At 40.5% G+C, this 24,639-nt stretch overlaps 1 protein-coding gene and 1 pseudogene across 4 annotated transcripts; one reads left to right on the top strand and one right to left on the bottom strand.

Moving 5' to 3' along the window:
* Positions 1-975: 975 nt before the first annotated feature.
* On the top strand, positions 976-17,593 carry LOC132627200 (TOM1-like protein 3). Of its 4 annotated transcripts, none has more exons than XM_060342394.1 (11): positions 1,305-1,443; positions 1,559-1,607; positions 1,713-1,870; positions 4,905-4,983; positions 5,592-5,690; positions 5,779-5,892; positions 6,237-6,382; positions 7,859-7,940; positions 8,767-8,852; positions 8,927-9,118; positions 16,691-17,593. In XM_060342394.1, the coding sequence occupies exons 3-11, from the start codon at positions 1,761-1,763 to the stop codon at positions 17,376-17,378; spliced, it is 1,596 nt and encodes a 531-aa protein (XP_060198377.1). In that variant the 5' UTR covers positions 1,305-1,443; positions 1,559-1,607; positions 1,713-1,760; the 3' UTR covers positions 17,379-17,593. The 4 variants fall into 4 exon arrangements, with proteins under 4 accessions (XP_060198375.1, XP_060198376.1, XP_060198377.1 ...); XM_060342396.1 differs by having other exon boundaries at positions 1,307-1,443; positions 1,569-1,607; XM_060342392.1 differs by lacking the exons at positions 1,305-1,443; positions 1,559-1,607 and adding an exon at positions 976-1,132.
* A 424-nt stretch (positions 17,594-18,017) lies between these two features.
* Positions 18,018-19,025, bottom strand: LOC132628896 (pentatricopeptide repeat-containing protein At2g36730-like; annotated as a pseudogene).
* Positions 19,026-24,639: the final 5,614 nt, after the last annotated feature.

Genomic DNA, 24,639 nt, shown 5'->3' with positions numbered 1-24,639 from the left:
AAATATTTTTATGTATAAAATATTTTAAAAATTGAATACATGTAATGTCGGGTTGGTTTGGTTCGGTTTGACTTTTTTTAGCTAAAACCAAACTAAACCAATTATGATCGGGTTTTTTTTTCCAACACCAAACCAAGTCAAACCAAACCACTAGTCGGGTTTTTTCTCGGTTTGACTCGATTTATCGGTTTGGTACGGTTTTTCGGTTTGCTTTGTACACCCCTAGTCTTGATATGCTAAAATTGACAAGTAAAAGTGAAAATCTATTTTTAGAATACTAGATAAATAAAAGTGAACGGAGGGAGTAATATTTTTAAAATACAAAACATAGAGTTGTATGCATAATGTAATTTTTGGATGAAGCAAATTCATATGAACTCTCCTGATATCATATAGGTCCGCCCCTGATCGGATTCACTTATCTAATATCGAGTTGATCCATCTAATGAGAAACTTTTCTATTTTTAAAGATCAAACTCAGTATGATTTTTATATATACGATCACATTTTCCAATTTTTCGATTGAATCCAAAACATTTAAGTAAGAATCGACGAATCACATTTCTTTTCCTTTTAACGAATCACATTTTTTTGGTCAAACGATCACATTAATACCACCATATTGTGGTAATTATCTCTCCTGTGTGGTTTGCACAAGAGCGGATGATGCCGCTGCTCCTTCCTTAACCAGATGTCTCGGGTTCGAGCCTTGGATATGAAAAGACCCTTGATAGAGAACGCTTTCCCCGAATGCGGCCTTACACGGCGCAAATCCTGATATAATCGAGTTTCAATGCGAATATCGGACACTGAATAAAAAAATAAAAAATTAGCGACGGCGGGTTCACACTTTTCGTAAAGAAAAAAACATTGTGTTAATTCCATTCCACACAATTGTTCTAGTGGTCAATCCTAAGCTAAGACTAAACCACCGGTCCATTTCTAGTGGGTTCAATAACGCGCTTACAATAGCCTGCCCCGTCAAACTTCAAGGAAAGCTAAAATAACACGTAAAACCTTTTACAAAAAAAAAACCCCACACTTAAATCCAACAAATCACTCTCTCTCTCCAATAGACGTTTACTTTGCAGTCACCTACACTAGATTGTGTGTTCTTTTTCTTTTCCTAGAGGTAAAATTACTTAAATTATATCAAGATCTTGACTGCTTTATTTCTTACTTATCTATATGATTTTCACACCCTTTACTTTGATCTTTCTTCATTTCTATTCTGTAAAGTCATGATCTTGAAAATATTCTTGTTTGGGTTTGCTTCATTATTGATCTGGTCTATTTTTGACCTTGATGCTTTCCTTATTATTGGGTGTTGTTTCTGTTCATTTTAGGATTAGAATTTTCTTGGGTAAAGAATTGAGAATTTAGATCATCTGTTTCCTTTTTTGATTCTTGGTGATTTTCTTGGTATCTTTTGTTTAATCAAAGGTTAGTTTGATTCTTGGTTAGGTCCTACTTTGATTCATTTATTGTTCTTTTTTTTTTTAGTGTTTAAAGGTTGTGTTTTATGTTCTTACCTTTGAATTTATCATTTCATTTTAAGGGGATCTTAGTAGCTCAGTTGGTTGGCTAACTGAATTTTCACGTTGTTGGTGAGAGTTCGATTGTTTGTTTCCCACCTTGTCATATCCTTCCCCCACCCCTTTGTAATAAAATAAAAAAAAATCATTTCATTTTGATTTTTTTTTTCCTTTTAGGGAGATCAAAGGTGGAACAATTTGAAGAAAGGGTGGAAAGTAGAAAAGATGGCTAACAATGCGGCGGCTGTTGCAGAAAGGGCAACTAGTGATATGTTGATTGGTCCAGACTGGGCTATAAACATTGAGCTTTGTGATATTATCAACATGAATCCTGGGTAACTATCTTGCCTATCTGTCTCATTTGGTATTTTGTAGCTTAGCATATTTGTTTTGAATATTGACTGCACTATGCTCCATGATTTCTAGTTGAAAAATTAGTTTTATTCTATTAAAGATTACTTGAAAGGAACTTAGCTCTGGCTTCTGAAGGTGAAGTACCTAATTTTTTCGTTCGTTGGTCATAATGTCGAGATTCTTTTTGTGCACCCAAGGCCGTGGCCTAGCTGGTCAATGAAGTGGTTGAAAACTATGAGGTCTTAGGTTCAAATTGCAGCCTAGACAAAAGTACTAGGTGATTTCTTCCATCTGTCCTAGCCTTGGTGGACAAAGTTACTGGGTACCTGATGCAGGTGGAAGGTGACATGTATCCTGTGTAATAAGTGTAATAAGTCGAAGTGCGCACATGCTGACCCGGACAACACAGTTATTTTAAAAAAAACAAATATCAAGATTATTCTAATATCGAGGCTGGTTTTGTGTTTTTATCTACATCAGCAAGGATTATATAGACGGTCAAGTGAGGATTGTGCTTCAATAGGTTCATGTTAAAAGCTAATATATGCTGGAAGCTGCTACCACTAACCATATCGTTACGCTTCTTTTTCTGTTCAGTCTTTTGAATTAGTATCATCTTCTTGTTTTGTGTTTATACTTCTACTGAACACGATTGCTATGTACAGCTTGTTTGTTCTATCTGTAGCCAAATTGGTGCGAATCTGGTTGAATTAGTATAATCAATTATCCTTTTTGATCCATTAGTTTAGTCAAATATCTTTTCAAGGTTAAGATGCGTCGGGAGCTAAATGATTTACTAAGAGGAAACAACATAGCTGGCTCATTACTATTTTCAGAATGGACGATGTCAAAATTGAAGGTCCCTCGTATATTATGTTCTTAATTTCTTTTTCTTTGATCTCACTAGAAGTAGGGAAAGTAAGAGAAGCGTGAATGAAGACCCTAAGGTAAGGAGATAGATGGAATGGAGGAAATTGGTCAAAGGAAAACCCAGTCGTAGAACTTGAATAGAGCATCTCTTATCAAGAAATCAAAGCTACTTCATGAATCTGTTAGTTTTGATGTTGTGCTTGAAGTACTATGTAATTAAAAGTTAATACTGCTTTTAAATGAGATCCTTCGAGTTGGCTATTGCTTTATGAAGTTTTTTTGATCAGGTGAAGTAAAATTTTATCAAAAATCGGTACCAGGATGGTATCAATCAAAAAAAGAAAACTATCGGTACTGCAAGAGTTACAAAAAACAGAGAAAATATTACAATTCCTCCATTACATCCTCAGGGGTGTCATATCCTCTATTGTATAGCCCTTACACCAAAAGTATAAATTTTCTTAGCATCTCGTTAGAGAAGAAATATGGTCTTTCTTTCCTTCAAAACATCTTTTGTTTCTATCCACAAAATACATAATGGGATTGCCTTCCATAGCATCTTCAGTTTTCTACTGGTTCTCTTAGTTTGCCAGCAAGGTAGCAAACTCTTCACTTCCCTTGGCATAACCCAACGCACTCCTAACAGATTTAGAAAAAAATGGCTAGATTTTCTATACTTGGTTGAAGTGGAGGAGAAGAATATGAATGCAATCCCTACACCAAGCTCTTCATAGCATGGCACGAAGAAGCTCTTAGGCAATTGCCACTTTTAAGATTGTTCTATTGCCTCCTTTGTGTAGGAAAGGAAAACAGGTCTTTTTTTTTTGTTTTTGCTGTAGAAGCTGAATGTGTAGCTACAGAAACTCCTCTGCTGTTTATCACAAATGAAGCTGTTATGTGAAAATATATAAGTAGTGATATGTTATTTATGAATGGACACCAAGTAATTGCTTTATCGGGGACTGAAATTGTGACTATGTGTCCATTCCTCAGAAAAGAAGACGTAATACCAAAGTTGAGAACCTTCTGGAAAAATGTGATTCTCTCAAAGACTATCCAGTCAGCACTAAAAAAATGTTTAAGAAGATTTTTTTTATTGTGCTCAAATGGCTTTGATGTCCTTATTAGGTAATATAGTATGTGTCACCCCTGGCACTTCTATGTAGCATTATGAACCTAAGTCTACCTACCTGTTGTTGTGTTCTTCTCCTTTGACTGCTGCAGTTCTAAATGTTCACTAGTTAGGGTAATGGCATATAAATACTCGCCTTCTTGCTTGACGAAGTCCAAATCATTGTTACAGTTAGGTCATTATGAATTTTATAACATTGGGAGGCTCATCGGCTTATACTACGTGTGGGGATGACCGAAATCGAACTTTTTTGAGCAAAAATCTTAAGTTAGTATGAGATTTGATGTATGGTAGGTGCTGAAATTTTGTTCCTTTTTATTATAAAAAATGTGGTTTGTCGTGAGCTCTTGCCATAACACAAAAGAAGGGATTTTGAGAAGACGTTTATTGTTGATGGAAAACATGCTTTTGGTTTTCTATATCTATCTAAGAAGGATATAGAAAAAAAAAAGGAAAAAAAAAGGATCTATCTAAGAAGGATATCTATCCCCGCCTGCCCGAACAAAAAAAGATAAAAAGTGAACACTATGTAAGGATTTTCCATTGAACTTAGTCCTACAATGTGGTGTAAAGGATGAATTAGACCTGTGTTCCTTTCACTCCACATTTTGTAGAGGTCGTTTCAAGGACTGCCTGTCATGATTCATGATACATTTATATACATTTTCTTAAGTGAGCACACTTTCAACTATAACCTGAAATGACCCACTGACTCATCCCAATTTAGTCTCTCGAAGAAATTCCAGGGCATGATATCAGTGAAGTAGGTAAAACAACAATAAAGTTGGAGGTAGACTTTCTGGCTGATAAAAGCTTAAGGTGCACTCCATTTTTTTTTTTGTTTTACTTGAATGGTATTTCTTCACTGTCAGTTCATGTACTTCCATCTAATGATCTTCTGAAGTTTTTTGTCTTCGTGTAGGTTAATTTCAAATTGTCCTAGTTTGTTTTGCCAGGTTGAGCTTTTCTATAGTTGATTTCGTACCAGCTTACCGATCAAATTCTTTTTGCAGACAAGCAAAGGATGCTCTTAAGATTATCAAGAAACGCTTAGGGAGTAAGAATCCAAAAATACAGCTCCTTACACTATTCGTAAGTACATTTCATTTGCACATACTTTTACTAGATTTCATCTTTTTGTTTAGGCTACATAGATAAATTTGCTGAGGTATCTTCCAGATTATTGCTCTCTTGCTTTCCCCAATTATGATTAGAGATACAGATCTAAAATTTAACGTCCCATATCCTAGCGTCCACTTATCATTAGTTCAACAAACAAATATGACATGCCACTGGTCTCAACTTATCGTTCCTGACATATCGTCTGTGAAACTCGTATAACTGATAGGAAGTGAATAAAGTTATCAAACTCTAGCTTGCTGGTGTACTATGTTGAAATATCTCCTCTGTGTTTCAGCACATTCATAGTGTTGGCATTTTGCAGATAGTTCAATAACTATTGGCCATAGCAATTCACTTCATCTACGCATCATGTTTTGACTGCTTGTGTCCCAAGACACATTTGAGTTGTCAGTAACAAATTCAATGAATATCCTGGGAGTATATCTGTTCATGTGCATATAACACTTCTAAAATGTGACTCTCGTCATGGGATTTGCCCTTTGAAGTTGCAAAATTTTGTAAACAGAAACTTGAATTGAAGATTATTTCTAATTTTTTTCTCCGAGCTTTTTATTCAGGTTCTTGAGACCCTGAGCAAAAATTGTGGAGAAAATGTGTTTCAGCAAATTGTGGAGCGTGACATTTTAAAAGACATGGTCAAAATTGTGAAGAAGAAGGTAACAACTTCCTAATATATGTGGTTTCCTCAACTTGGTATGCCTCTTTGAGATCTCTAATAACTATGTTTATTGTATTTGATTACAGCCTGATTTAAATGTGAGGGAGAAGATTTTGATTTTGATAGATTCATGGCAAGAAGCTTTGGGAGGGCCGGGTGGAAGATTTCCCCAGTATTATGCTGCATATAATGAGCTGAAGGTGATTCTTTGGGTGAAAGCCTGTGCAACATCGTTCTTGGTTGATCTTTCCCTTAATGTAGTGCGAAGGTTCACGTTTTCAGTTGCAGTTGGTATTAATAAGTTAATAACTTAGATATTTTATCATAGAAGCCCTTTTTGGAAATATGTACTTTCTAGATGGAGCGTTAACAAAACATATATAGCTGCTGTCTAATAGGAAAAGAAAAAGAAAAGGTTAACCTCACAGCACTAAGATGTATGCTTTGGTTCTGTAGATAATAGTAGTTTTTATCAATTTGATTGATCACCTATCATAAATTCATTCAAATCTTCATATGTTTTCCTTAAAAATGAATATCGCAGGCCGCGGGTGTTGAGTTTCCACCTCGAGAGGAAAATAGTGTACCTTTATTTACACCACCACAAACCCATCCAATAGTCCACACGCCTTCAGCTTATGAGGAAGCTGCAGTTGAGGCCTCTCTTGAATCCGATCCTTCTGGACTCAGGTATTGCACCTTTCTATTTTCAGTAAGTGCTCCAATATTGGTGGTTACCCTTGCACAAAAAAAGGTGCTCCAATACTGTTTATATGCACCTCTGTGTTTTAGAGCTCAATAAGTGTTTCTTTTAGACTCTCAATTTAACTGTCTAGAAATTAAAATATGAGTGAGTACTTGCGGTATCCTTCAATTATTGCAACTAGGGGTGGCAAATGGGCTATTTGGGCTGAAGTTGGGCTAATCAAGATGGGCTGAATAGATAGATGGGCTAATGCCCAACCCTGCCCAAAGTGTATTTGGGCCAGAATGGGATGGGTCAAGATAGGCTAAATAATGGGCTGTAACCCAACCCGCCCAAGTTGATTCAATTCTTTACAATATTCATAACTTTTAAACAAATCCAAAATCAATATTTTTTAAAAACCAATTATAAGTTTATTTTTTCAAGCTATACTCAAATTTTGACACAATGCATCCTCAATTTTTCATATACAAAATTTTGACGAATTTTTTTAAGCATTGAGCAAAATTTTTTTTTTTTTAAAAAAATTAAAACTTAAAAAATTAAATTTTAAAAAATACTTTTTAAAAAAAAATAAAAAAAATATTTTTTAAATAAAATAGAAAAATATTTTTTTAAAAATAAAAAATAATTAAAAAAATGATAAATGAAGATTCTTATAATTTGTCGTGTTAGGTTTTGTAAATAAGAAAGAGTATAGTTATGTTTGTAATAAAGAGTTTAAGTGTAAATAAGAGAGTATAGTTATGTTTTGTAATAAAGAGTCTGAAGTAGCTAGTTTATGTCATTTTCCCAATAATGAATGGGTCAATTTGGGCTAAAGTAATGGGCTGCTTTGGGCTACCTTGGACAAATGGGTTAAGTTGGGCTAGCCCAAACTTAGCCCATCATAATTGTATGTCATGCCCAAACCCATGAAAATCTGGGCGGGTTGGGCGTGTCGATTGGGTCTGGGCCAAAATTGCGACCCCTAATTGCAACCTTGTTAAAGTCTAGGTGAAATTTTTGATTGGAACAATGCATTGCTTTTTTTTTTTTCCTTTCTCTTTTACATTATGTCAACGTGATAGTAGATCTGATCCTTTCGTAGCTGATGCATTGATACTTGAAGAATGTAGTAACCATTAAGAATTTTTGGTGAAATAGAGCAACTTTTATCGAAACACAGTTTTGATGTTGCCAGTTTGGATGCTGCTCACAACATTGATTCAGTAACCTTTTTTAGTTGGTATTATACGCTCCCATCTTAGCAGAGGTGGTACTATATGGCCTTTGGAGAGACTATGCACTTTAATTACTGTGGATTTTTATCCGACTTATGTCAAACTTTATTACAACTTTGTCCAATGCCTTCTGTCACTTGTTGCTGTTTAACGAGACCTCATGTATAAAAGAAATGTAGAAAGAAAAAAGAACTGGTAATTTCAAGTAAGCGACATTTCCATTTCCTGTCTTTTCAGTGTTGCGGAGATTCAAAGTGCTGACGGGCTAGCAGATGTTCTAACGGAGATGCTTGGTGCCTTGGATCCAAAGAATCCTCAGGTCAGAACTTGTTTTTTTCTTGTTTCTCAGGTTCATAGTGGTTACTTTCCCTCATTCACTACTATAAAGTTGAAAACTGGAAGGGGCGAATGAATGATTCGTAGGTCAAATGAATTTCTTTAGTTTGGATAGTCTTTGACCACTGTATTGGGTCAAGTGGAAAACTACACTTTCTGTTCTCCCTCCCACCCCTTCACTATTTGAAAAGAGAAGCTTAGTTAAAAAGATTAACTACCCCCTCCCCAAAGAAACAAAATTAATAGACGAAAAAAGACATTGTACCTTCATAAGTCCTTTAATGTAACATTTCTGGCATGGTTATTCTCTGCTTTTTGGTGGGGGCATGTTGCTGCATCTAGGTTTTTGAAGAAAAATATTGCTGCAGTACATTAAGGTTGAATGATAAGTTTAGGTTTAAAGATTGAGTGTTGAAAGTAGAAGGCATCAAACATTTTTGGGGAATATACTGAAGTACTTGTGGACATGAAGCTGAGAACAATTGGGAATCTGTCATTTTAGTGTTGATTGAGATATTTTTATGTTCCTATTACAGATATCTTGAAACTTCTCTAAACTTGTAGGTTTTAGTCCATATGGTCAATTATAGATACCCTATTCTTCCTTTCAGTACTTTGGTAAGCTGAAATACAAGGAGCTTTCATGTTGTATTCCCTTTTTGGATAAGTGATGTTCCATTCCATCATTGAGTGCTAATCCATATTGGTTCATCATCATTGTTACATACAATTCATGCTTGGCGGTACTTGTTAAGAATTCAAGATGAATTATCGTTCATGTTTTAATTTATTACGTGATATCTATGCAGTCCGTGAAGGATGAGGTGATAGTCGATCTTGTTGAGCAGTGCCGTTCTTACCAAAAGCGTGTGATGATTCTTGTGAACAACACTGTGTAAGAACCTGTCGTTTTTGTGGTTTTATTTCATTTCAAATAGCTCCTTAACTTGTTTTCCTTTGCAAATTTAGAGACGAGGATCTGCTGTGTAAAGGATTGGCACTCAATGACAATCTGCAGCGAGTTCTTCGTAAACATGATGATATTGCCAATGGAACTTCAACCATTACTGCACCGCCGAGAGAAACTCCTGTTGCACCCCTTATGAATGTGAATCATGAGGATGATGAGTCAGAAGATGATTTCTCTGGCTTAGCACGGAGGTAATGCTTGTTCATTTTGCTGCTATACTGTTCCTTCTCTCCTCACCCGGCACCCACACAGTAAGTTTTTTTTAGTTTTGCCAGGCGTATTCTCTGTTCTTACTGCAAATATTGCCACTTAATAGTACGTGATGCAGTAAATACATTTCGATGTGATCTTTAGATGGTCATTTATATGAGAATATAAATTAAATCCCTTTATTCTCCATGAAGGGAAGTTGGATTTCATTTGTGGGGAAGAATTTTATGTCAAATGGTTCCTAGAGATCATTTTCACTTTGGTTCTCTCAGCTGGTTAGGTAGTTAGTACACTTGATATTTAGCCTGTTTGACATGCATCGGAGGTAGCCTACTGTCACATTTTCTTACTAAAAAACAGTGGGTAGTTAACTCCATTGGTGCTATTGAAAAGAGACTAGAATTGTGATATTGTTTCAGACTTTGGGTTTCACCAAGGTTTCAAACATTCATAGTGATTAATACATAAAAGAGTTGATGAAGCTTTTTCGCAACATCATTACCAGGTTATCATTCATTACCAAGCTCTCATATAAATAATAATTAGCTTCTGATTTTTATTTTCCACCAGCATAAACATATGTCCAGTTTTTTAATATGAAATTTTGGGGATAAAAAAGAGGAATTGGTAGTGTTTCATTTCCTTTTTACATTTTTTAACAGAATAATGGGCTGATTATATTACCATAAGTACTGTCATGGGCGGCTTTCCAGCCATGCCCCATGACCCCTTGGGCGCGCCCCATGGCGCCATGGCAAGCCTCTCAGCACCTAGCGCCATGGACGGCCCCGTGGTCTCGGACGCCCCAAGTGACAAGGTTGCTTCTGCCTATGTCGCCCCATCAATTTCCCTCGCGCGCGCCCCTGTGCTGGCCGTGCCCCAACGCGTGCCCAGCGCCCAATGTCAGTGCAGCCCAGCTACAGTGCCAGCGCCCAGCACCTAGCGCCCGCGCCCCAGTGCGCGCGCGCACCGTGCCTTGCGCGTATGACAGTGCCCCGACCGAGGGTGCACATGGACCTGCTCTAGTTAGGTCTCTTTTGTTGTAATTATAGAGTAGTTTACTTTATGTAATTTTGGTTGTGTTTCTCTAGCAAAACCATGTCTAGCTCTATGACTTGGGTTTTTATTTTTAAAGCATTATTAGGGGGGATCAAACAATCAAAACTTTCAAGCAAGCAATCAATTCTCTGTACTGGTGTCTCTCCCCCTCGACACCGCTTGCTCTCATTGTAATCAATTTTCATTAATGCAAACAAGCTCTCTTTCTTTCTCATTCTCAATTCACTTTTCTGTTCTCTCAATTGTTCCTGACATTGGTTTTCCCGCACGGCACTGACAGTCTCGTCTAGCGTGCGGAGGGGACCCCGGTTGGCGGATAGCAACTTTGGAATCTTCGGTTGCTTAGCCTTACGTCGCCCTTCCAAGAAGTCTCAGGAAGGCGCCGCGTAACAGTTGGTATCAGAGCTTAGGCTCGACATCGGACGAGGGAACACGTTGCTATTGTCATCATTTTCTGACCATGGTGAACCATGGAGACCGCCTCTTGGTTTTGGAAACGGCGGTCAACAGATTTCGACCCGTGCCTGAAAGGGTGGAGGACCTGGACCGCAGGATGCGGCAGGCCGAACAAGACATTGTAAACATTGCTACTGACACTGATGCAGCCGCACAAGCGGCCGCCACACAAAGAGATGAGGACCTAGCCCATAGGACTCAGGAGGCAGATCGACTGACTGCCATGCAAGTAACCATCGACAATTTGACTAATCAGATCAATGTTGTCAATGCTGCCTTACAAGGCCTACTCCGAGGAGGGGGCAATCCCATTGGGGGCGCGGCAAACATTGCCCTGGCACCCCAGAAACTCAAGATTCCTGAACCAAAGCCCTACCAGGGTTCTCGAAATGCCAAAGAAGTGGAAAATTTTATCTTTGACATCGAGCAGTACTTTGACGCTGTGGGCGAACTGGAAGAGCCAAAGAAGGTCGCAACTGCTGCCATGTATCTACAAGGCGACGCCAAACTCTGGTGGCGTGTTAAATATGAAGCCATAAAAGCAGGCGAGGATGCTCTTGAGACATGGGAAGAACTAAAAGCAGCCATCCGCTTACAGTTCTTCCCCGAGAACGTCGAGTATAATGCACGGAGGAAACTTCGGGAGCTCAGGCAAACGAAGTCAGTCCGAGATTATGTCCGCGAGTTCTCTGCCCTCATGCTGAACATAAGGGACATGGGCGACAAGGACAAACTTTTCACGTTCATGGAAGGCTTGAAACCCTATGCCCGCATGGAAATACAAAGACAGAGGGTGGATACCTTGCCCAAGGCCATCCAAGCCGCGGAATGCCTCAGTGACTATCAAGTGGATGCTCGAAAGGATAAACCTCAACCACCAGCCCGTGGGGGATTCAAAGGGGGCCAATCCTACAATGCTGGCCCCAGCAGAAGTGGGGGAGATCGTAGTGCGACCAAATCAAAAGGTTCTTCCTCAGGCAGCAATAGTGCTGCATCTCATAATAATGATCGGGGGCGGAAGCCCCCCTCAGGGTGTCGTCATTGCGGCGGACCACATTGGAACAATGAATGCCCACAGGCACAGATGAACGCCCATCAAATTTTGGATGATGGGACGGATGATGAGGATGATGCGGATCAGACAGAACCAATAGGTGCCTTCAATGCACTTGTTTGTTCCATTTCCAATGCTGTAGAAGGCACCAGTGCCGGCATATGCAAAAAGAAAGACCCAAACTCAACGGCCAAGAAGGGAAAAGCAAAGACAGGCAACGGGCCTCCTCCCAGAAAGGAGAAGACCCTGATGTTTGTCGACTTGAGAGTAAATGGCAAGCCTATTAAGGCCATGATAGACACAGGCGCTACGCACAACTACTTGGCCACCACAGAAGTAGAACGCCTTGGTCTAGTTGTTGGAAAGGGTAAGGGTCGTGTCAAAGCTATCAACTCGCCACCCCAATTGGTGGGCGGAATAGCCAAAGGAGTGCCGGTAAAGATGGGTCCTTATGAAGGCAAGTTCGACTTGCGGGTTGTGATCATTGACGATTTCGACTTGATAGTGGGGTTGGAATTCATGAGGCAAACTAACATCATTCCCATACCCTATGCGGACATGCTTCTGATGATGGGAGCAAACGGGGCCAAACCTTGCATTGTCCCGTGCACAACCATAAAGATGGCATCAGGAAATATCTCTGCATTGCAACTGAAGAAGGGGGTCCACCGACAAGAACCCACGTTCCTGGCTACCCTTTGCAATGAAGAGATTGGGTCTTCTTCAGGCCCTATTCCAACGCCTGTGAAGGAGCTCATGAAGGAGTTTGAGGATGTCATGCCACAAGACATGCCGAAGCGACTCCCGCCTAGGCGGACGGTCGATCATGAAATTGAATTGGTGCCTGGCGCGAAGCCACCTGCCCGCGCACCCTACAGAATGTCACAACCCGAACTCACCGAGCTTCGGAGACAATTGACGGAGATGCTGGACACGGGGATCATCGTTCCCTCCAAATCACCTTATGGGTCACCTGTACTATTCCAAAAGAAACATGACGGTACCCTAAGGCTCTGTGTTGACTATCGAGCTCTCAACAAGATCACCGTGAAGAACAAGTATCCCATACCACTAATGGCGGACTTGTTTGATAGACTGGGCGGAGCCACAGTGTTCACCAAAGTAGACCTGAAGACAGGTTATTGGCAAGTCCGCATTGCTGAAGGAGACGAGTCCAAGACGACATGTGTAACCAGATATGGCTCGTTCGACTTCCTGGTCATGCCGTTCGGCTTGACCAATGCTCCGGCCACGTTTTGCACCCTAATGAACCAGGTCTTTCGAGAATACATTGACGAATTTGTGGTAGTATACCTGGACGACATTGTGGTGTACAGCAAAACGTTAGGCGAACACCTGGAGCACCTGAGGAAAGTCCTAACTCGGTTGCGAGAGCATGAATTATACGTAAAGCTGTCCAAATGCTCTTTTGCCCAAAAACAGATTGACTTCCTCGGGCATGTTGTTGAAGAAGGTCGCATCAAGATGGACCAACAAAAGATCAGGGCTATCACAGATTGGCCACCACCCAAGGATATCCATGCCGTGAGGGCTTTCCTTGGCCTATGCAACTTTTATCGGCGGTTCGTCAAGGACTACTCCCTCATTGCATTACCACTGACGGAACTCCTCAAGAAGATCACACCTTGGGATTGGTCGCCAAAGAGAGCAGACGCTTTCAATTCACTAAAAGCGGCTATGTCTAGTAGCCCTGTCTTGGCCTTGCCTGATTTGACTAAACCTTTCGAGGTGGAAACGGATGCCTCCGACTACGCCTTGGGCGGAGTCTTGCTACAAGAGGGGCACCCGGTGGCCTACGAGAGTAGAAAGTTGAAGGATGCAGAACGGCGCTATGCGGCTCACGAGAAAGAATTATTGGCTGTTGTCCACTGCTTGCGCCTTTGGAGGCACTATCTTCTGGGATCCCCATTTGTGGTGAAGACGGATAACACGGCTGTCAGTCACTTCATGACCCAGCCAAGTCTAAATGGCCGCCAGGCCAGATGGCAGGAGCTCCTAGCGGAATTTCACTTCAATCTGGAATACCGAAGTGGGAAGACCAACCATGTTGCGGATGCACTTAGCCGAAGGGCCGATCTAGCATCGGTATGCTTGCTCGCCACCCTCAGGGGGAGCGAAGTAGCTACCACCATAAAAGATCAAATCCAGGATCTTCTCAGCAAAGACCCTTCGGCACAGTACTTGGTCGACCTAGCAGGTCAAGGGAAAACTCGCCAGTTCTACATGGAGGACGGGTTCTTGAAGGCAAAAGGAAACCGCCTTTATGTTCCTAAAGGAGGAGATTTGCGGAGAACTCTCCTAATGGAATGTCACGATACTCTATGGGCAGGCCACCCGGGAGAAGAGCGTACCATGGCACTGCTACGCCGTGCATATTATTGGCCTCAGATGGCAGATGATGTCGCTCAGTATGTGAAGACTTGCCTAGTATGCCAGAAAGACAAGTCCGATCGCTTGACGCAAGCGGGCCTGTTGGAGCCATTACCTGTCCCAAAGAGGCCTTGGGAAAGCGTCTCATTGGATTTCATCACCGGCTTGCCCAAGGTTGGAGATCTCACGACTATCTTGGTCGTGGTTGATCGGTTTTCCAAATATGCTACTTTCATTTCAGCACCCAAGTATATATCAGCAGAGGAGACAGCTCGACTCTTCTTCACCCATGTTGTCAAATATTGGGGTCTGCCCAAGGATATTGTTAGCGATCGTGACTCTCGCTTCACTAGCAACTTTTGGACCCAGCTCTTTAAGTGCTTGGGGTCTAAATTGAGTCACAGCTCAAGTTTTCACCCACAATCCGATGGCCAGACGGAGCGGTTCAATGGCATGTTGGAGGAATACTTGCGGCACTTTGTTACCGGCTCGCAGAAGAATTGGGTGAAGCTATTGGATGCGGCCCAACTGTGTTTCAACTCACAAAAGAGCTCTAGCACAAACAGGAGCGCTTTTGAAATTGTTACCGGGCAGCAACCGCTACTCCCACACACTGTGAATGCCCCAAACATGGCCAAATCTCCACGAGCAGCTAGCTTCTCGAAAGAATGGAAGCAGAATTTAGAGATAGTGCGGAGCTATCTAGTGAAGGCACAAAAGCGGATGAAGAGGCATGCAGATCAAAATCGCCGCTTTGTGGAATATCAGGTTGGGGACAAGGTGATGGTGAAGATCCCAAAGAGATACCTATTTGCAGGGGTCCATGACCCCCGCCTGTTGCAAAAATACATTGGCCCTCTGTCCATTGAGAGGCGCATTGGGAAGGTAGCATACCGGGTGGATACCCCAGCTTGGTGGAAGATTCATCCTGTGTTTCATGTCAGTCTTCTAAAGCCTTTTCGAGAAGACAAAGAAGATCCTTCACGCAGCCAGCTCACAATACCCAGTATCCGAGGCCCACAAGCAACCGGAAAAAAGATAGTAGAAGCCATCCTCAACGATCGAGTCATACATGCCTCAAGAAAAGATCACCAAGAGTTCCTGGTGAAATGGTTGGGATGTGATGCCGAAGAGAATACATGGGAGAGAGGCACCAGCCTCAAAGCCTACAAGCACCTGATCGATGACTATCTTGCAAACAAGGCGCCGAGGACGTCGCCAACTCAGGTGGGGGAGAATGTCATGGGCGGCTTTCCAGCCATGCCCCATGACCCCTTGGGCGCGCCCCATGGCGCCATGGCAAGCCTCTCAGCACCTAGCGCCATGGACGGCCCCGTGGTCTCGGACGCCCCAAGTGACAAGGTTGCTTCTGCCTATGTCGCCCCATCAATTTCCCTCGCGCGCGCCCCTGTGCTGGCCGTGCCCCAACGCGTGCCCAGCGCCCAATGTCAGTGCAGCCCAGCTACAGTGCCAGCGCCCAGCACCTAGCGCCCGCGCCCCAGTGCGCGCGCGCACCGTGCCTTGCGCGTATGACAGTGCCCCGACCGAGGGTGCACATGGACCTGCTCTAGTTAGGTCTCTTTTGTTGTAATTATAGAGTAGTTTACTTTATGTAATTTTGGTTGTGTTTCTCTAGCAAAACCATGTCTAGCTCTATGACTTGGGTTTTTATTTTTAAAGCATTATTAGGGGGGATCAAACAATCAAAACTTTCAAGCAAGCAATCAATTCTCTGTACTGGTGTCTCTCCCCCTCGACACCGCTTGCTCTCATTGTAATCAATTTTCATTAATGCAAACAAGCTCTCTTTCTTTCTCATTCTCAATTCACTTTTCTGTTCTCTCAATTGTTCCTGACATTGGTTTTCCCGCACGGCACTGACAGTCTCGTCTAGCGTGCGGAGGGGACCCCGGTTGGCGGATAGCAACTTTGGAATCTTCGGTTGCTTAGCCTTACGTCGCCCTTCCAAGAAGTCTCAGGAAGGCGCCGCGTAACAGTACTTGCGAGGGCAAAGGCCTTCAAAAGTCTTGGAGGGGAAAGTTTGGGGTAGAAGGGTCCATGGTATTGGTACCCAATTCTTGATTTTTTAATTTCCTTTCTGGACCTACTCTTCCTGCTGCTGCCTCTGGCGTGACCATAACTTCAGTGTTCTCAAGTTCAGAGGAGAATTTATTGGTGTCCAGCATGCTTAAGAAATGGTGCAATTTAGTATCGCTGTGATTTACTTTATTCATCTGTGTTTTGGTATGTGCATAACACTGTTTCTTGATTAAGAATCTTCTTTGAGTGAGAATTTCTTGAGCAATGAGTATGAGATCTTGCATGATCTACACGTCCCTGAGTAGATATAATTGCCAATAGTTTGTCCCTTGGGGGATATTTTATGATAAAGAGAGCTTATAAATTATAATTGTCAGTATCTTTATAGCCATTCTAGAGTGTAGGTTTATTCTTTAATTTACTTAAAGATTCCAAAAAGTGCAGGGATGTTTTGTTGTTTTTTCCCCAAAATCTCTACTAGTATCCTTCGATGGTGTGGTCCTTGGCTTTTCTTTTTCCCTTTCTTGATGTGTTACTGTCACTCAATATGCAGATCTTCAAGAGATCCATCACAAGGACAGGGGCGGAAGACTATCGATGTGAAGAGTGAACCTACACGAATTACTCCATTTCTTCCTCCCCCGCCTTCATCAAAGAGATCAGTTTTTACAGATGGGAAAATGGTTGATTATCTCAGTGGTGACAGATTTGAATCTGAAAGATCTTTCGGAACAGAAGGATCCTCACCTATTGCTGCTTCAACTAATTCAAACAATGCAAGCCCCATCCCACGGTCAAGTCCCAAGCCATCTTCATCTGCACCCCCTCCGGATGATTTGCTAAACCCAACTGCTGATGATGACTTCCTGAACCCCACTGCATCTTTGTTTGCTAGAAAAAACCACCACAACGAATCCGATACAAAGGCCAAATCTGCTGATAACTTGCCTCCAGCACCTTGGGATGCTCCTATTACTACCCCACTCCCTCCACCACCTGCCAGATATGATCAGAGACAGCAATACTTTGAGAAACATGTTTCTGGTGGTTCCCCTCCCTCAAGAACTGGATCGACGAGCTCTTATGACAGCTTAGTTGGACAAACAAAGAATCTCTCGATTAATTCTACTTCTTCCCCATCCAAACCAGATAAACCTGAGGACGCACTTTTCAAAGATCTTGTGGATTTTGCAAAAGCCAAGTCTTCTTCATCTTCAAACCCAACCAATAGATCATTTTAAGTGACTTAATAAATATGAATAATTTGTGGTGGTGTATATCAACTTTTACATCTTGTAGCAATAAATATTAGTAAAGAGGACTGAAGTTTATGGATTACTTGAGCTGCTCTCTCTGGTCTATTTCCAGCTGGGTTTTCAGCCCTTAGGTGAGTGATAGTGTAGTTGACATGACATTTATATCTTGAATCATATGAGGTGGTTGACATTTTTGTTCCTTTTTTTTTTTTTTCAACTGATATGTAATCCTAAAATGACTGGTGTTCTCTCAATTAGCAGGGAAAAATTCTCTCAATTAGCAGGAAAAAATTCGTCCATGACACTGGTTTTGGTACGTGATTATATGTTTCCAGGTAGATCCAGAATCAGTTATGGAAACAAGGTGGAACCAAGTGATACGTCTAGAACACATTATAGGGTGTCAATGGTGGTTGCTTAGGTATCTGACAATCTATTTATATGTTGCATCGACTGAACTAGAGGAAAACGTGACATCTTCCCATGGAATCTCATTAAAGATGATACTTAACAACATGTTGGACGTTGGAACATCCGTCTTGTTTAACCATGTTAATGTGATGTGAACAGTGTTTAGGAACAAGAAAACGTCCTACTAAGCAACTTGATAACAATCTGTGGATCCTAAAGAACTGATACACAGCTTTCTCCAGCCAACTTCTTAAGTTGATCTTTCATTACTCTTCTCAGTTTTGCTGCTTTCTGCCATAATGCAATTTCAACATACTTGTTTGCTACCATGACCAAATTCCCACTCCTTTTAGGCTCCAATCCAAGCAACCTCCTTCTCACCTTCTGTCCCACTCCAGGATAGTCACTAATATGGCATGCACTGAGCAATATCCTCCATATATGCATCAGACATGTCAATGATGAATTTGTACGCTTCTTCAAGGCAACCAGCACGACTCAAGATATCTACCATGGCATCATAGTGTGCTCATAGGCTTGATCTTATAGACACTTTTCATGTCTTGAAACAAACAACGCCCTTCTTCCACCATTCCAACATGGCTACAAGCACGAAGCACACCAAGAAACGACACATAATTAGGTTTCACATGAGAATAATCCTTCATTTTCCAAAAGAGTTCCAAAGCTTGTGCAGAAAATCCATGCTGAGCTAATCCAAGAATCATTGCGCTCCATTTCCACATATTTCTTTCACTAATCCTATCGAAGATCAAACGAGCATAATCCAATGCTCCACATTTAGCATACATATTCACAAGGGAAGTTCCTAATTGACTATTCACAAACATACCTTGCTCAATCACTTGACAATGAATCCATTTCCCTAAACTCAAGTCACCCAACTCAGCTCAAGTTGAAAGTAAAACCACCATGGTTGTCTCATCCGGTTGAATCTTACATTTCCTCATCACACGAAAAATCTCAATCGCATCATAGTACAGACAACTTTCAACACGATGGGTCTTGCATCACCCTCATTTTTGGTGAGCGCACTTTTAGATCGTTGATCATATATTAGATTTCCTTTTCTTTTTTGTATAATACACAGGTTAAGCCCGCAACCATCATTTAATCGTTCACAGAGACTACATAGATGAACTTGTATGATTTTGGGTTATAGGAACTCGTATAGCTTTATGAATGACATCTTTATCAGTATGTTTAGATTTATGAATGCGTGGATTTGCGATTAATATTCGTGGATTTGGTTTAGATTATCGTGGATGCATGCTTGAAAAAATATTAATATTTATAATATAATTTCATAACATTATTTAAATGTTTGACAATCAAATAATCAATCAATTCAAAAATGAATAGTGTGCAATGTGAAATAACAATTCATGAATACTACTAAAATAAATAAATTGGAACCAAAAATATAACATAAATTTAAAATTCAATCTTTTTTAACATAATACTCTTATGTCAAATTCCAACGTAACATAAAATAAGTTCGAACATAGCTTAAGTAAGTGTAATCCATAAGAAAAGGAAACATAAGTTTGTGGTTTCATTCAACAACGAAATTATACTTTAGTGACATCACTCGTTATATGCCAAGTTTGTTAACACTCGTTTTTCTTTTTCCTAATATTAGGAGATGTAGTTTCAAAATCTATAACAACGCATTTACTCTAAATGAAGAAAATAAAGAAAAAATAAATAAGAAACAAAAAATATGAGCAATTACATGGAACGCAAGAAGTAAAGATTAGAAAATGAAAGATAAATATGTAAAAAAATTTAAAAGTATACACAAAAAAAGAAATTAAAATAATAGAAACAAAATATAAATTTAAAAGAAAAGAAATTACAATATTAGAAATAAAAATAAATTTTAAAATAAAGAAATTAAAATAAAAAACAAAACAAAAGAAATTTAAAAGTTGTCATTTAATTATATGGTGCAATTACACCCAACTCTTAACCCCCCTCCCAATTAGAATTGGAGAGTGTAATTACCCCCACCCCATTATACTCAACTCCCCTCTAATTTGGTAATTACCTGGCTAAACAAACTTGTCAACTGTGTAATTGCAACCAATTACGCCCAATTCCATTTCCCTTGTGGCTTTCCAAACAGGCTCTTAACAAATTAATTAACTTAGTATACCCGTCACTTAGCGGTTATCACCACCATATAGAAGCTGCCACCTGGACAACCTTGATGTAATTGTAGACATTGAGATTTTAATTGAATTAATCCATACGAAATTTGGATTAAATTCTAAGTTAACCAAGTCAAATTTTGGCTAACAAAGTTTGATTAATATTTAAGTTAAAATTATATGACTTAAATGAAGTCCAACTGCATTTTGGGTCAGTCCATTAAATTGACAAGATGAGCCCAACCCACGATTCTTCAAGCGCAAGGTCCGCTAGATTTACTTGGGGACCAAAATACCCGCAAGCTCTAGCTCACAACTCTATAAAGGGGGCACACATCCTATTTCAAGACATCGTTGGCTATTGGAAAAGGAGAACAAAAAAGCATCTACAACATCTTCTCCAAAGACTTCTACTACTCAGAGCAGTCAACAGAGTTCCTTCCCGGAGATCAATCCAACGGCTACTCGACATTCTTGGAGATCAACACATCTCAAGAAGGTCAAACATCTTCTTAGATCGAGAGAAAAGCTACTAAGGCCCTCGAATCACGGAGAACTACTTAGAGATTAGAATCAGGGGATAACAACGGAGTTGTACTCACAAATCGATTAATAAAATCATTTCTATTATTTATTTGTTTTGTGATTGCAGATTAATTCATTTAACCCAAGTTTATCGCAAATAACTTTTGGTACGCCCAGTGGGACCGATTCTACCCCTCATCTCTTTATCTCACGAATCAGATCTGCAAATTCTACTACTATGATGGCCTCGAAAAACAACCACGGCGTTCCACCCATGAATGTTGACATTGATACTGACCCGATGACTCGTAGGATGCGCAAGGCTAGTGGTTTGGAGGGATCAAAGTATTTCATCTCATTGGAAACACTTGGCTCCAACTTTAACAAATCTGAGGATTCAGCAGATTCTTCGTCTTCAAACACGGTGAATGCCTTAATGACGAACGCGACTAGTATGAATGAACAACTCGCCGTAATGACACAAACTATTGTGGCGCTCAAGAAATTCGTGGAGGAAAAGGATCTCCAGATTGCCCAATTAATGAAAAAATTGGAAGTCTACGGTGGAGGGGAGTCAAGTTACGCACCTACTCATCCACCTGGTTATGTGCCGCAAGAAAAGCTTGTCGATGAGTCGCCCGCTAAGTCTCTTAACATGCAAAGTGCAAAACATGCTGCTTCAGTTGCAACATTATCAGTCCAACAACTATAAGACATGATAACAAACACCATCAGAGCTCAATATAAAGGACCATCCCAGAGCTCTTTGTATTACTCCAAGCCATATACTAAACGGATCGACCGAATGCACATGCCCGCCGAATATCAACCACCAAAGTTGCAATAGTTTAATGGCAAAGGGAATCCTAGACAACACGTTGTGCATTTTGTGGAGACATGTAGCAATGCTGGTACACATGGAGACCTTCTAGTTAAACAATTCGTTCGTTCTTTGAAGGGTAATGCTTTCGATTGGTACACTGACCTTGAGTCGGAGTCAATTGATAGTTGGGATCAACTTGAAAAAGAGTTTCTCAATCGCTTCTACAGTACCCGTTGTACTGTAAGCATGACAGAGTTGACTGGAACAAAACAATGGAAAGATGAGATCGTGGTTGATTACATTAATCGAACCTTCCCCGGTGGTAAATCTAAGGAAGGAGAAGAAGGATTTTAAGAAAATAGAGAAAGTGCAAAGAGGCCAAATCAAAAAATCCATGGTCGTGAAGGCGAATTCTGTCAAAGTCACCACCAAGAAAAAGGTGAAGGAGGAGAAAACACCAAGTCAACATCTGAGTGGGGAGCATCGTCGCCCAACTTTAAAAGAGCTAGAAGCAAAGGTGTATCCTTTTCCCGACGAAGACGTTCCCTGAATTTTGGAGAGTTTGCTAGCACAAAGCTTCATTGAACTCCCTGAGTCAAAGCGTCTAGAAGAAGTTGGTAAAGTTGGTGAACCTAAGTACTGCAAATTCCATCGCATTGTTGGACATCCTACTGAAAAATATTTCGTCTTGAAAGAGAAGATCATGATGCTGGTGAAAGAAGGGAAGATCGTCATAGACACTGATGAAATGGCAGAAACAAATCATGTTACTGCCACTTTCCTTCTACAGTTTGGCAGCCTTGAGCCAATAAAAATTGACTACTGCAAGGAAACGCCTGAAGATAGTCAAGAAATAAGCAATCATTGTGATGATGATGAAGGTAGAAGTTGGACATTGGTTACTCGAAAGAAATGAAGGAACCAAAAGTCTCTAAACCTATACCAAATTAAGGTGAAACCATCAAATCCAAGATTGTCAAAAAATTCTACAGAAAAGATCAACGACGCGTCTCCAAAAACGTGTGTGAAACCTGTCACACTGCGAGAATTTTTCCCTAAAAAGTTTCTTGATGAGAGTTATGTTAGAACAACTCATGTAATGTCAAGCTCGGTTGAGGAGGAAGCCAAGCAAAGTCAAGCGGTACCTCAACATTCCAAGGCTGACATCGAGAATATCACGTGTTGTGCCATGATAACCTTCTCGGATGATGATCATACTTTTAGGATCCAAGCCGCATAATAGGCCCTTGTTCGTTGTAAGTTCAATTCGAGAGCAGTATCTAAATGGAATACGTATTGATGGGGGTTCAACTGTTAATAATCAACCACTTTGATTGTCTCGATTGGTTGCGGGGTCGTATGACTTCATGGCGTTGTGGTCTGGCATGAAGTAGATGAGTTCATGATTGTGTCATAATTTGTGATGTGGTATGTAGAGGACTAGTGGGATATTGGCATAGCCAGTTGAAGCTAGTATTGTAAAGTTTCTTAGAGTGGCGCAGCGGAAACGTGATAGTTTGAATGATTTCTGAGCGGTAATGAAAGTGGCTTAAATGTGTTATGAAGACAGAATGATTGAGATATGATGTATCACTATTGATTTTGAGGATTAGAATTCGTAGGTTCGAATTTGAGGCGACACTTCTACCAAAATTGTGAATCAGTTGTGATACCCTTGTGATGGATCTTTTGTATAGTCTGTGAAAGCTGTGAGTTCGACTAAGGAATACTACTGAGTTTTACTAAGAGGTCTATAAATGAGTAATATTGATAGGACGACTTTGGAATTGATGGACTAGAAGTGATTTATGGGACTGCATGTTCTTAGCATCGGAAAATTCGGGTTGTACAAGGTATGTGTATTGGGTAATGTTAAGGAATTTGAGGCCACATTCGCAAGATTTAGTCATCCGGTATCTTTAGAACAATTGAGGTAAGTTTCAGCTTTTAGAGCCAAGAGCGGTAACTTATCTTTTGCTATGCACGGTAAGAGTGTGATGGGTTTCAGATCTTGGAATCAGTTTGTGTGATTATTGGTATATTCTGAAATGGTGCGTTCATTTCGCGTCATTATGGGTTGAATGGAAATGGTTAAATCGAGTTTGTAACTCCAAGGGAATTTATGGGTTCCAAGTAAATCAGTTTGAACGCCTGATTTTTGAGATTTGTTATTAGTAGTCCTTGTGGTATTTCACCAGAGTCAGCCTTTCGATTAGTACAATGGGTCATAATGATAATGGTTGTGCTTCGGAGAGATTCTAAGATTTTGATAAGGCTCCGTTCTGATCATTGGATGTTGGCAGATCTTGCTCTATGCAATACTCGATGGTAAGTTCCTAGATAAGTGATTTGAAGAGTTAAGGAGACTTAAGACTGACCAAGTTGGCTACGAGAAAGACAAGTTTCGATGAAATAGCTTAGAGTTTTCTGGAGGATTTAGGATTCTCTTTTGGAAAGAGTAAGTCATGGTTTCGGTTTGTATTGTGTACTTCTAAGAAATTGTGATTCAAGGAGCGACTAGCTCAGAATATCTAACCAGTTCTGAATGTTTTATGATTAGTTATGTCTAAAGGTTCGTGCTATTTGATTTATCTATGAGAGATCCGTTGTGTGTTTTAGAGACATGGTAATTGGGTCTTTTGGCTAAGTGCGAACAGATTGCGGTTTGGGTTTGCTTCTTGTTGTAAGAGCTTCGTGTTGATTGTGATATGATTTCCTTAGTTACTGTAAGATTCTCCTACTCTTGTTCTTCGCTCGAGGACGAGTGACTGTTTAATTGATATATGATGTAACGACCCATTTGGTCATTACCGTGATTCTTCCCTTTTTTTCCCTCGTTGACCAGTTCCTAAGTCTCGTTAGAACCATTTTGACCTGAGAATATAGTTGGCATGACTTCCTAGGCATCGTTTTGGGCGTTGGAATGTTTTCTAGAAAAAATTGGCTTTAAGCGAAAACAGTTTGACCGAAAGTTTACTTTTGGTCAACGGATTTCATTTCGAGATCCATCGATTCCGAGAGGTTCATAGACTGATTTATGATGCATTGGTGGGACTGGTTTGGCTCCCGATGCACTCAGGTGCATTTTGGGACTTGGTTTGGGAATTATTATTGAGGTTTGGGAGTTGACTTAGTCAACAATATCTCCGTTGGGAAATCCGAGGTCACGGATGCGTTCGTAGCATGTTTTTACATGTGGATGCATATTTCGTTTGCTGAAATCGGACGTCGGATGATTATCGAAAATCGGGTTGGAATAGATTGATTGAAAATCGGGTTGGAATAGTGGCTTCACCCAAAAGTCACCCTTGCA

Source organism: Lycium barbarum, chromosome 2, assembly GCF_019175385.1.
Source record: "Lycium barbarum isolate Lr01 chromosome 2, ASM1917538v2, whole genome shotgun sequence".
NCBI classification, from domain to species: domain Eukaryota; kingdom Viridiplantae; phylum Streptophyta; class Magnoliopsida; order Solanales; family Solanaceae; genus Lycium; species Lycium barbarum.
The sequence above is the reverse complement of the archived record's forward strand: the minus strand, read 5'-3'. Positions and strand labels throughout refer to the sequence as shown.